This window comes from Desmodus rotundus, chromosome 7 (assembly GCF_022682495.2).
Source record: "Desmodus rotundus isolate HL8 chromosome 7, HLdesRot8A.1, whole genome shotgun sequence".
Lineage (NCBI taxonomy): Eukaryota > Metazoa > Chordata > Mammalia > Chiroptera > Phyllostomidae > Desmodus > Desmodus rotundus.
In genome coordinates, this window is record NC_071393.1 from 48,698,198 (window position 1) to 48,712,821 (window position 14,624).

Sequence of the window (14,624 nt, forward strand, 5' to 3'; positions counted from 1 at the left end):
TTTTATGCCAGTACCATGCTGTTTGGATAACTATGGCCTTGTAGGATAGTCTGATATCAAGTAGTATGATTCCTCCAACTTTGCTCTTCTTTCTCAAGACTGTTGTTGCTCTTTGGGGTCTTTTGTGGCTTCACATAAATTTTCAGAATATTTGTTCTAGTTCTGTAAAATATGCCACTGGTATCTTGATAGGAAATGTGTTGAATCTATAGATTACTTGGGGTAGTATGGGCATTTTAATGATGTTAATCATTATTACCTACACATGACCACAGAATATGCTTCCACTTATTTTATCTCCCTCAATTTCTTTCTTCAGTGTCTTATAATTTTCTGGAAACAGGTATTTTACTTCCTTAGTTAAATTTATTCCTAGGTATTTTTTTTTGTGCAATTGTAAATGGGATTGTTTTCTTAGTTTCTCTTTCTGATAGTTCACTATTGGTGTATAAAAACACAACTGATTTCTGGATATTTATTTTTTATCCTGCTACTTTACTGGACTCATTTATCAGTTCCAGTAAGTTTTTGGTGGAGTCATTAGGGTTTTGTATATGCAGTATCATATTTTCTGCAAATAATGACAGCTTTACTTCTTCCTTCCCAATTTGGACACCTTCTTGTCTGATTGCTATAGCTAGAAATCCAGTGTTATGTCAGATAAGAGTAGCGAAAGCAGCTCTGATGATGTGGCTCAGTGGGTTGGGCATCATCCTGGGAACCAAAATGTTGCCTGTTAGATTCCTGATCAGGGCACATTCCTGGGTTATGGGCCAGGTCCCCATTTGGGGGCATGATAGATGCAACTTACTCTCTCTCACATCGATGTCTCTCCCTCTCCTCCCTCCTTTCTCCTGTAAATATAAATAAAAACTTTTAAAAAAGAGTGGTGAAGCAGACATCCCTGTCTTGTTCCTGATCATAAGGAAAACACTTGTAGATTTTGCCCATTGAGTATGATGTTGGCTGTGGGTTTGTCACAAATGGCCTTTATTTTGTTGAGGTATGATCCTCCCTGTCTCACTTTGTGGAGAGTTATCACAAGTAGGTGCTGGATTTTATCAAATGCTTTTTCTGCATTATAGATATGATTATGTGCTTTTTATCCTTCACTTTGTTTACATGGTGAATCATATTTATTGACTTGCAAATATTGACTAACCTTGCATCTCTGGAATAAATCCCACTTGATAATCATCTTCTTAATGCAGTGCTGGATCTGGTTTGCTAATATTTTGTTGAGAATTTCAGCATCTATTTTCATCAGGGATATTCGCTTATAATTTTCTTTGTAGTTTCTTCACTTGGTTTTGACATTAGAATAATGCTGGCCTTGTAAAATGAGCTTGGGATTCTTCCATCCTCTTAAACATTTTGGAATAGTTTGAGAAGGATAGGTGTTAGTTCTTTGCATGTTTGGTAAAATTCACCCATGAAGCCATCTGGCCCAGGACTTTTGTTTTATGGGAGTTTTAAATTACTGCTTCAATTTTATTAGTTATAATCTGCCTATTTAGAGTCTCTGATTCTTCGTGATTTAGTTTTAGAAGATTGTTATGTGCCCAGGAATTTATCCATTTTGTACAGATTGTCCAATTTGTTGGTGTATAGTTTGGGGGATTATTTTCTACAATCCTTTATTTCTCTGGTGTCAGTGGTCACTTCTCTTTCATTTCTGATTTCACTTATTTGAGCCCTTTCTCATCTTTTCTTCACAAGTCTGTTTAAAGGTTTGTCAATCTTGATTATCGTTTCAAAGAATGAGCTCTTGGTTTCACTGATCTTTTGTATTGCCTTTTTTAGACTCTATTTTGTTTATTTCTTCTCTGTTCTTATTTCCTTTCTTAAACTACATTAAGGGTTTTTGGTGTTCTTTTTATAGTTCCTTTAGGTGTAAAGTTAGATTGTTTATTTGAGATTTTTCTTGTTTCTTGAGGTAGGCCTGTAATGCTATAAATTTCATCTTAGGACTGCTTTCTTTGTGTCCCAAGATTTTGAGTTGTTGTGTTATCATTTTCACTTGTGTCAAGGTATCCTTCCTCTCACTGTGTAGCCCATTCATTGTCTAGTATGTTATTTAGCTTCCACGCCTTCGTATTTTTCAGTTTTCCTCTTGTGATTGATTTCTAGTTTCATGCCATTATGGCCAGAGAAGATGCCTGATATGATTTCAATCTTCTTAAATACACTGAGACTTGTTTTCTGTCCTAACATGTCCTATCCTAGAGATTATTCCATTTGCACTTAAAGAATGTATATTCCACTGCTTTGGGGTGAAATGCTCTCAAGATATCAATTAAATTCATCTGATCTAGTGTGTCACTTAAAGGCCACCATTTTCTTGTTAATTTTCTGTCTGGACGACCTGTCCATTGATGTCAACGGGGTGTTAAAATCCCCTGCTATGGCCCTGGCTGGTGTGGCTCAGTGGATTGAGTGCAGACTGTGAACCAAACTGTCACCAGTTCGATTCCCAGTCAGGGCACATGCCAGGGTTGCAGGCCAGGTCCCCAGTAGGGGGCACACGAGAGGCAATCACACACTGATATTTCTCTCCCTCTCTTTCTCCTTCCCTACTCTCCAAATATAAATAAAATCTTTTTTAAAAATCTCCTACTATGACTGTATAGCTGTCAATCTCTCCCTTTATGTCCTTCATGATTTGCTTACATGTTTAGGTGCTCCTATGTTGGACACATAAATGTTTACAGGGCTGTAACCTCTTGGGTTGTTCCCTTTATCATTAAGTAGTGTCCTTTGTTACAATAGCCTTGTTTTATAGTCTATTTTGTTAGATATAAGTATTGTCACCCTAGCTTTTTTTTCCAATTGGCATGGAATATCTTTTTCCATACCTTTACTTTTAGTTTGTGTGTGTCTTTCTTTCTGAGGTGGGTCTCTTGTGGACAGTATATGTGTGTGTGTGTGTGTGTGTGTGTATATATATATATGTATTGTTTTCTTATCCATTCAACTACCCTCTCTTTTGATTGGAGCATTTAAGCCATTTACATTTAAAATTATTATTGATAGGCATGTATTCATTGCCATTTTTTTTTTTTACTATGTTCCTCTGTTTCTGGTTTCTTTTTCCTTCTTCTTCAAGAAGATCCTTTAACTTTTCTTGCAGTACTCATTTGGTCATAACAAACTGCTTTAGCTTTTTCTTATCTGGGAAGCTCTGTATTTCTCCAATTTTAAATGATTGCCTTCCCGGGTGAATCAGTCTTGGCTGTAGGTCCTTGATTTTCATCGCTTTGAATATTTCGTGCCAATCCCTTTTGACATCTGCCATTTTTTGTTTGTTTTTTCTATTTGTTCCCTCTGTTTATTTTTCTGTTTCTTTCTCCTGTCTTCTTATGAGTTACTTGGACATCTTTTAGAATTCCATTTTAATTTATATGATCTACTGTTTTGAATGTATTTCTTTAAGCAAGTGTTTTACTAGTTGTTCTAGTTTTTACATAGCTAATCACAGCCTACTCATGTCAACATTTTCCAATTTGAGTACATTACTACTTGACCTGGACCAGGAAGCCTCCCAATAAGAAGCTTTTAAAAATTGAAAAAGGTGTATTCCTTAGCTGGGTTTAGAGAAGAGTGACTCACACGCTTTAAGTGCATCAAACAAACCAAAAATCAAATGTCAGTATGGGTCATAGCCTGGAAATGTAGAAGTATGAATATTAGGAAATAAGTTAGTACACTATTGCTAGCAAAAGGAAAAAATAAAACATTGAAATGATAAAGCATTTGACTATTTTCAACCCTTTTGACATGTGTGTGCTTTTTCTGGATCCCAATTACTCCTTGTATTTGTGCACAGCCATAAAAAATATTTTTATTAACTTCTACAGAATTACCATGGCATGTAAGTGCTAAATTATGTCCATTTCCTAGAACGAAACAGTTTTTGCATCTACACATGGAGTCGTATCTGAGAAATCACTGAATCCTAAAGCAAACTTAAAAAAAAGCCAGGACCTATGCAAAACAAAACTCAAATATTTTTCTAAGAAATTCATGCTTACAAAAGCAACTTCTAACAGCACTGTTACATATACCAGGAAGGGGACAGGGAAGACACCACAGTTCAACTGTGGTATTTGCTCCTTTAATATCGCTGCTAACTTTCCTATTTTTGAAGTTCCTATGTAGCTGTAAACTGTAAGGTAATTTTGAATATGCAATTTGTAAATGTATAAAATGCTATTTTGAAAGTAGAAAAGGGCGTGACAGGGTTACTTTAGATTATCATCCCTCCTCTATTTCACAGATGTCCATATTTTAGAGGTGAGAAAACAGTGACAGGCACAATGAAATGCTCAAGGTTACACAAGAAATTTACAGCAATAATAAAATAAATACCTATGTCTTCTTGTTCCCTGTTTCATGCTCTAATTTACCAATTAGCAATTTGTAATACATGACAAAAGAACCAACCCAGAAACCTGCTCACTGACTATTTAGGTGGGACAGAGATGAACCAAGGACAAACAGATGATGCTTTAGGAAGATCGGCAAAACACACGCAGAGACTCTTAGGGCCAATAACTTGTGAATTCTCTGAAGGAAGGTCTACACAGATGTAAAGATATGACATCTGCCACAATCTTATGACCAAGTCCCTTGGGACAGAGGCTGTAATTTATTGATCTTTATTTTTATCACAGCCTAACACTTTTAAATGAGTATTAAATTAAACATCTACAAGGAATCTTTCAAAGATGTTCCATGCCACCCCTTTCTAAATTTGTTAAGTTTGTAAGTAACAGCATATATATTTCTAAATATAAAAACAGTAGGGAAAAATACTCAGCTTTCTCAGATTCAGGTATTCGTTCATTCAACAATATTTCTTAAACAAATACAACATATGTAGCATTGTTCTAGGTGTTGTGAACAAAAGTAACACAAGTCTCCACCTTTATGAATCTAGTATTTTTAGTGATATCAAACAAAGCAGGAGCCACAGAATAAGGACTATCACTTCAGAGAACATACACATACTACCATAACAAAGGTTAATTCCTGAAATTAAAGATTTTTAACCACAATATTCTTCCTTCTCCAGCTTCTCAGGGAGAAATACGAAATAGTATATTGTTTTAAATGTAACTAATTTATACAATGCAGACATAGCTAACTTTCAATAACAATGACTGAAATACTGGGCATAAGTAAAAGTTCAGTAAACTAAGTAATTTGAAATACATTCAAATTAGGGGTTACTGGAACAACAGTAATTACCTTTTTTCAGGATATTCTGCTATAAGTCTTCTGCTGAATATATATATTTTAGCAAGACATCTGAGATACATTATTCAGTTAAAAAAAAGACAAGTAGCTCTGTCTCATATGGCTCAATTGGTTAAGAGTGTCCTCCCACAGACCAGAAGGTCATGGGTTCAATGTCAGGGCACATACCCAGGATGTGGCTTTGAACCCCAGTTCAGGGTGCCAACAAAAACGCAACCAATTGATGTTTCTCATTTCAATGTTCCTCTCTCTTTCTCTTTTCCTCTCTCTCTAAAAGCAATGAAAAACTGCTCTTTGATGGAGGGAGGGAAGGAGGGAGGAAAGGAAAGGAAGGAAGGAAGGAAGAAACAGACAATTATGCCCTGGCCAGGTAGCTCCCTTGGTTAGAGTATCTCCCAATATGCTAGGGTTATGAATTTGATCTCTGCTCAGGGCAAATACAAGAAGCAACCAATGAAGGCATAAATAAGTTAAAAAATCAATGTCTCTCTCTCCATTCCTCTAAAAATCAATCAATCAATCAAGACAATTACAAGAGTGTGGTTACTGTAAGTGCAACTTAAGTAATGCAGAAATTTGTATACCTATGTTCATGAATGCATACCCTCCCCCCAAAAATCCCTAAAAGATGTATGAAGTCTGTCTAGAAAAAGTCCAACCACTGTTAATATAACGAGAACAGTTTGTTCAACATCAGCGTAACCTGCCAACCAAGGAGACTGGACTGGAATGTGCGTGTGTGAACAATGTTGACTTCACTGTACTGGTCAGTGGGGGCAGTAAACGCCATTGAGTGAACATGTGTACTATGTGGCCTTCACATTCAAAATGACTGAGCTAGTAGAGAAATGAATCTGCATCAAATTTTGCGTTAAGCTTGAAATTCCTGCATGGAAAATATGCAGATGACTCAGAAGGCCACAGCTACTGGCAACTGGTGATTGGCAGCTTCATCACGACACTGCACAGCTCATGCATCAAGTCTGGTCAGAGATTTTTGGCGAGATGTCAAATCACCCAGGTGACTCAGCCCCCCCTACAGCCCAGATTTGGCATCCTGTGGCTTCTGGCTTTTCTGAAAACTAAAATCACCTTTGAAAGGGAAGAGATTTCAGATGATTGATGAGATTCAGGAAAATACCAGTGGGCAGTTGATGGTGACAGGGAGAACTGTGTGAGGTCCCAAGGTGGCTACTTTGAAGGGGACTGAGCAATCATTGTCCAAACACAATGCTTCTTGTATCTTGTATCTTCTGCAATAAATGCCTCTATTTTTCATATTATATGACTAGATACTTTCTGGACAGACCCTGTCATATAACTAAGTTCTGGGACAGGCATGCTAAGATAAATAGCAGTATTTTTCAACTTTCCTAATTTCACATTTCTGCATTGTTCAGGTTTTCTAAAACAAACATGTATTACTCCCACAAGCAACAAAAACAATAAAGATGTTCCACGGGGTCAGGGGTATAAAATAGCTTTCAGTAATGTCAATAATTATACCCAATTATTTTGTGAGGAACTTTCTGTTACTGTTGTGTTCTAATACATATCATGGCTTTTCTTAAGACAGGGCACGTTCCTGTACATTACATACTCTTTCCATACCTGATGGAGGAATCATCATCCTACGATCCTGATCCCACGGAGGTGAAAGGGACCCGGTGTCAGAAGGTTCCCTGTGGGGATCAGTTAACTTATCACAGCTCGATTTTCTTCTTTCGTTAGTAATTGGATGGTCCTGAGGATTCCCTGGGCCTTCTGAGCCTAATTAAAGAAAAAAAATACAATTCTGTTTTATCTAAAAAAGTATTTTAAAACCTCTGATCAAATAAATTCCAGACACTTTTTTAAAATGGAAAACAATCAGATTCTAATAATTATGACACATTAGACTACAAACTCCCTCCTACCAAAGCCATTTCTAGGACAATTTTGCCATGTGCATAAACAAGAACTTGCTTATAAAATTTGTTTTTAAATGTTATCATCACAGTATTTTAACATATAAAATGGGTGGTTAAATTTTAAATTATATTGAATATTGAATAACAATAAAATTAGAAGAGAAAAATTTTAAATTATAAATAATGTCTGAAAAATAAAAGTAGAAAGTAAATTTCAAAATAAAGATTCCTATAGGAGACAATAAAATAATTATGAAGTTTTTATTGCTTAACTAATCTACCAATAGTCAAAGAACATGATTTCTTAGCTCCAATATACATACGTATTTCAATAATTCTGCAACTACTCAAAGTATTTCTTAGAAAAGCGTTTTTGGAAATATAATCGTATTAACTTTAGAGCCACTCAAGAAATCGCATCACAGTGCTGGAACAATGACTCTGTGCTTCTCCCCAAAATGACTTTAACCCGTCTGATTACAAACTTTAAACCAGCAGATGAATTTGGATGTAAAATGGCTTGTAGCAATATCTACAATAAGTGTCACATTTACCTTCAAAAAGAGCTCATAGCCCTGAAGGCAAGTCTAAAAGAAGAGTTTCAGAAACAGCAGCACTTGTTGGGACAAACACTTCAAGCGAAATAATATTCATTTGGATTAAAAAAATCTGTCATGCCTACATTAATAAAAGAGGGGTACCTTGACTAATAACCCATATTCAATTAAAATAGAAAAACAAATGTAAAAATTATTTTAAACACTAAATAATAAAATATATCAATACCTCATTTGTCCATCCCTGAGGGGTGAATGAGGTCTTCTCAAAATTATATTGCCCAGAAAATAGAAACTTATTCCCTTTCAAGGAACAGTTTTAAAAAGTAAAAACATTTTGAAATAGAAGTCTTTCTAAAATGTTTCCCACATTTCAGAACCTCCTTTAAGAGGAAACAAAAATTAATTTGACCTTCTCTTGATAACTTGCACAAATCAGTATAAGCTTTCTCTTTTTTTAAATATATAGTAATCTTGTAAAAAAATTTTTATCTACTCTCTTTTGTAGAGTTAAGAGGTAAACTGCCATTCATGTAAGAAGATTAACTATCTCTTTTCCTTATAGGTGTACATTTTATTAAATTCCCCAAATCTTTCCTTCTAGCTTGTACATCCTTCTAAGCATCAATCAGTTCATTAGAAGAAAAATGCTAGGAAAGAAGAAAGCTATCTCGTAAGAAATGTGCAAGAGTCAATTAGGCTAAATTCATCTAGAGCGAAGCACAGATCTGTGAGGCAGTCAAAGGCTTTCTTCTGATTGTTTACTGCCAGAGGGCCAAGTACAGGCCCACTGACTTACTAACGGGAGAAAATCACAAACTTAAACTTCTCAAGGGTAAAATTTTTCACTCAGACCCAATGTTATATACAAATTACTCTAAAAACAAATTATTTTCCTTACACTCAATCTTATTCAAACATATATCTCATCCAAACTTTCAAATTTTAAAAGGTAATAAAAGGAAAAAGGAAGGGCACTGGTCATCCTTCTTTGGTGGGTCATAGAAACTTAGTCCAAAGCAACTCTTTCAAGACCTGTTGATTACTTACCTAAAACCTCTATAGCTTGCTTGCTTGTTTGTTTTTTTTAATTTATTTTAAATTGTTGTTTGTTTATGCGGGTAACCAGGATATATGCTGTAACACTGCACTTTCTTTTCAATTCTTCTGTGGCTTTTCTAACAAATAGTAAAACACCCTTGCAAATAATGCAAATACATCACATCTTGAAAGTAATTAAAAAAGAGAGGAAAGTAATTTAAATAGGAGAGGAGAAATCAAAGGTAGTTTTTTTACTCTTATTCCAAATATTCAATTGACTACAAGCAATCCTTGACTTATATCATCCAACTTAAAGTGATGCACGTTTGCATCTAGCCAATTACACCCTTATTTCTAGGGCACTGCTTTTGAGACTGCTGGCTGCAACCCGTTTTGGTGCATGAAATTAACTTAGTCTTAACCACTATTCTTTTTTAATGAAATGGAATAGAACTGAATAGAAAGTATCAGAAAGCATGGAAAATAGCAATAAGTACTATTTCATGGAACTGGTTTCAATTACATTTATATTGGTGAATAATGTAACATGATATAAAATGTATTTCTTACTCTAGGTCAAGGCAAAAAATTGGGGGAAAATAGATTCAGGGCCCTTACAGCACACACATGAATTTCAAAATTAGTCCCTGCCTCAGAGTGCTTAAAGCAAAGCTCTCTTCGGGCTCCAAGTGTCAAACTGCAGCTCAATCTCTTTCCACAGGAGCTCTCAGTTCAATACCAATACAAGTAAAGGCTATGGGCCCAATCTGCGGTGGGACTAGGAAGCAGGAAGGACCAATGCTAAGTGTAGCAAACTGAGGATGGGGAAAGAGGATGTAAATAATAAATGGGCCAAGAGAGAATATCCCATGAACATAAAGAAATAATCTTTTCATATTCTTGAAGGCAATTCCAAAACAGCAATCCAAATATACTTACAAGCTTCAGCAGGGAAGTACATAGACTCTCTGAGATGCTACTCTCTTTTGATGACTAGTATCCATGTGAATATTAGAGCTTTCCTATGGTGGGTTTAGTCTGTTTTTATTTGGTCTCAGTATTTTCTGGGCCCACCTCACATTCAGTATGCTAAAGTCACTGATAAAAAGTGGGGAACGGGGACACGACACTGGTGAAGGATGCTATTAGCTCCAATAAAACAGAGACTTGGGGCTAAAAACCTAAGAGTTTTGATTTTGGAAGAGAGAGGGGTCTAATCTTTCAAATTTTCCAAAATTCGAGGGAAATTTTTAAAGCAACTTGACAAAGAGAACAAACTATGATGAGAGATCAAAAGAGAGATCGAAAGATCACTCCACCCCTGACTGGCGTGGCTCAGTTGGTTGGGTATTGCCCCACAAAGCAAAAGGTCAGCAGTTCGATTCCCAGTCAGGGCACATGTCTGAGTTGTAGGTTCAGTCCCAGGACAGGGCAGTTTGAGAGGCACATACCCGTGTTTCTAATATTGATGTTTCTCTCCCTCTCTTTCTCCCTCCCATTCCTTCTTCTAAAAATAATAAATAAAATCTGTAAAAATTAAAAGAGGAATATTCCAGGTACATCGGTAACACCTGAGTGAGTGTTGATGATGTAAATGCAGAAAGACCAAAAACTAATACTTAGGGGCTTGAAGTAGCTCCAGAAATTCTCAAAAATACATAAAAGAGTAATAAGGCAGAGAATCTTAGGTTGGTTTTTCAAAGTATTAACAAATGATTTAGGTCTCTTTTAAGGTTCCCATTAAAACTCTGAGTACAAAAGAGCAATTTTAAATCCCTCAACACTAAAATAAAGGTTCTTTCACTTTGATTTTCTACAATAAAAAGATCATGATAATGAAGTAAAAAAAATTTTTTTAATTCTACATTCTAATGTTTCATTAAAATACAATTTTATGCTAGGTTATATTGTTATTTATGTATCCTTTTGAAGTTTTATATTATGTAATATAAAATATAGTTTTTAAGATGTTAAAAATGATTTTAAAAGATATGCATCAATTGCTTGACCAAAATGTATTGTATTATAACACAGTTTCTAAGAGAAAAATATATTAAATTTAGATGTCATAGAGCTCCTTTTCCAAACAAAAGTAACCCACAAATAAGTGCAAGGAATGCCTGCATTTTCCAAAGAATTATTTTAAAGATTGTTTTTAAAGAAAAGTTGAGATGAAAATATAAAGTAAGGAAGAATCTAGAGTAATAAAGATGTTTAAACAATATACCTCTTCCTCCTCCCCCTGGAAGCAAAGGTGAGAATCTGAGTGGACCCTCCAACAAAGGTGGAGGGGAGAGAAAAGCTCTCGTTTCAGATGAAGGTCGACCCAATGGTGAGGGGCCATATGGGGAATGCTCTGGAATAATTAAAACAGCATGTTTAAATTCATAGTTTCAGTTAGCTACCCTACAGATTAGAATCCCATCAATAATTATCATCAGGTCAAACTCTTGCCAATTTAAGTTTAATCCATGTCCTGAACACTGACTATGCCTTGGGTTTTGTTAACATGGGTTAGAATTAAATAATGGAACTCTGTATTTCATAAGATCTGTTTACCAAATATACACTGTAGTCAACAAAAACATTATCCTCCTGATAATTAATACACATAAATAAAATAACCGTACAATATTAAGCAAAGAATAGCGGTGATGTTTTGGAGTCACAAAAGACTTGGGGAGCGTGAAGTTTGTTTTGTTGTCGTTTTTAATGGCGGTATGCTCCTCACTGTTTCAGCTGGTAAGGCTTGTAACGTGGAAGGGCTCAATTTAAATCAGGCCAGGAAGCCTGGGTTGGGCCATGAATTATTTGAGTAAAGTTTCAAATTTTGAAAAGTAGGAGAAATAAGCACAAAATATTCTAAAGCATCAGAAATTACTTGGTTCATTACCAGTGAAAAGCCAATTTACATATACTAATTCATTAAAAAATTGTCACTTTACCTATAAACCATATAACCAAGAGCCCTATCATTTTACAAACTTTACCATTTTCAAATAATGGGTATGTTTCAAGAGATCAAAAATCAATAGCAACAAACAAACTTAAATACCACCAAATAATACTTTTTAAACATGTTAAATTTTATTACATGGTTTACATAATATACAAATGTATACATCAAAGTTAGAGTTACAACAAAAGATCAAAGAATTATTTACTCTCCCGTGAAACTGTTGCACTAATTTCAGACAAAAATTCTTTCTGTGTAATTCCTCCTACTCCTGACTTTGTTACTATTTGAAATTCATAATAATCTGCTACCTTCAAAATGTAGAAATAGACTTTCATTTTAATGAAACTGGACTCTCAAAATGATTTTATAACTTTTCAAAGATTGTAACAGGATTCTATCTAAAGATGGTTTATTTTTATTGCCTCAGAAACTTAATTCCATGTCAACCAAAAGTATTTTGAAAATTTTAAGCTATTTGGAATAGTATGAGATCATTAAAGATGCTAACTCATTACTGAATGGACAGAAATAATAAATACATCTTCCAAAAAACTGGTCCTCTCTTAAGGGTATTAATGCAATCAAAATTCAGATTACACAGATTTTCCCACCTTTTAATTAATATTTTAAGTAATTAAAAACTGTTTTAATTCCATTTTTATAACTCACACACATAACAAAAAAATAGTTAATATGTGAACAGTCGCAACGCTATTCTACTTAAGCAATCCTTACCCATTCATTCTCCCCCAAAATAATTAATGAATACCGCACTTTGCCTTTCAAAGAGCTCAAGGTACTAAATATACATCATTGTATAAAATCCCACTGAGAAGGAGAGGCAGCAAGTATTTATATTATTGCTAGGAAAACAAAATTCAGAAACTTAGAAAATTTTGAGAAAAACTAGATTAGAACCCTAGCTCCAAAATCTCAAATACTTACAAATAATAGTATTAAATTTACACTAACATAAATTGTATGTACTATATATATATATAAATATATATGTATTTTTAAATAAGGGGTTAAAAAAACTACCTCTGCCAAATGCTGTATTTGGAACATCAAGTGCATAAGGATCTTTTTCTAAAAGTTCATATTTAAGCTCTGTTTCAGTTAATCTGCAAATAAAAGAACAAACATCTCTAAGTTACTCATCCAAGAGAAGCACCCACATTTCAAGAAAAATGCCAGTATCAAATATAAGCTACTATTCACTTTATCAATATATGCATAAAAGAAACAGATCCTTCAAAATCATTTTGACCAAAATACCTTTCTATATCCCTCACTACTATTTTGGGGTAACAGGGCTTTTTTGTCAAGTGATAACGATGTTTTGCTGAGGTTTGAAATTGTTTTGCTTTTTCTTCAAAATCAGACTATAGAAGAGTACAGTATCACAAAATCCAAATTTTAGAAATAGAAGGGTCCTCCGAGGTCAACCAGTTCAAGACTATTGTTTTTCCAATGGTAAGGGAAAAAGTACAATAAAAAATGAACTACTTAAATTTTTTAAAACATTTTCTTAAAAGACTACCATTTTTCAACTAAAGAAACTAAGGCTAGGAGTTCGAATGATTTATTCAAAATTAAATTGCCAGAATTCACACAAAGGGCTCCTGGCTTTGGGTCGTGAATGCTTTCCATTGTAATGTCACCCATAGGATTCCAACCGCAACATAAAATTGGAATCCAATTAACTCATCCTATTCTTTTACTCCTAAATTCTTTATCTTATAAATGTGACATTTTAAAGAATCCTATTTCTACTTCTTGACAATCAGATCTGAAATAAAACATTTATTCATTTGGTTTTAATTTCTGAGTATAAAAGGCAAGCAAGAAGACTAAAACTAATATTGGAAAATGTTAACAGTACATTCTGGCAAGAAATTATAACACTCTGGGAAGACTGCTATAATCCTCACAGAAAAACTCTTACCTTTGACTGTACAATGTACACTTTTATTCTCCTTTCCATTTTTGTATTGTAACGTAATGCTACCCGATACATTAAAACCAAAGGATAAGAGAAATAATAAACATTTATTCCATCCATGTATCCATTAAAAGATCCTGATACTCTGAGAAATACTATTTCACAGACAGTCATCCTTTCTCTTTCCATCCCACGTAATCTCCCTCTACCTACCCCATTTAAGTTTTGTTACATGTTCTTAGTAAAAGAATCTATGAACAGTTTCTTTCTGTTAGTGACCTAAGACAAAAGTTTCAAACAAAAATCTAGTAACTCCTAGTAAAACTAATAAATTTCACCATTAGATATGATGAATTCACTGCAAGTTTTCTTGTTTATCCTTATCAAAGTATTAACTAATTCATAAAATAACAATTAAGAATAAAGTTTTTAAAGTACTCTCACTAAGATACTTACTTCTGTCTGAGGTAAGAATTTTCTTTCCTTAAATCATTGAGGTTTCTTTCAGCGGTCCGAGCTGCCAACTTAAAGAAAACAATACATGTTAAACATATGTTTATACAAACTTAACATGAAAGATACATTATATGAATATCTCAGTAATGGCATACAAACATCATACAAATACCACAATCACTTAAGTATCTATTTCAGTAAATTCAATGTGAAAAGTTTTAATTTCAGGAATAATTTTAAGAGGGAATGAGGTTCATGTGACCAGAAGGCCTGAGGCTAAGGCTGCGGTTCAATCATGCACTTGCCAATAGATGCTGTTATCTAGAACAGAGTCAAGGACTAGCACTATCTGGTGCTAAAATATCCAAAGACGTGACAAGAGCAAGGCAGGAGGCTCCAAGCTTAGGGTGATGGGAATGGAGATTCAGGATGATTACGCAGGGCAGCACTGGCCATGGAACAAGGTGAGCATCTCTGGAAAATCACTGTAATTGTGT

At 34.5% G+C, this 14,624-nt stretch overlaps 1 protein-coding gene across 1 annotated transcript in view; it reads right to left on the minus strand.

Moving 5' to 3' along the window:
- MIA2 (MIA SH3 domain ER export factor 2) overlaps nt 1-14,624 on the minus strand; it is a 104,347-nt gene that overhangs the window by 19,133 nt on the left and 70,590 nt on the right. Inside the window, 4 exon segments of the mRNA XM_045187890.3 lie at nt 6,871-7,029; nt 10,995-11,123; nt 12,768-12,850; nt 14,128-14,195. Of these exon segments, the coding sequence (XP_045043825.2) occupies nt 6,871-7,029; nt 10,995-11,123; nt 12,768-12,850; nt 14,128-14,195 (439 nt within the window).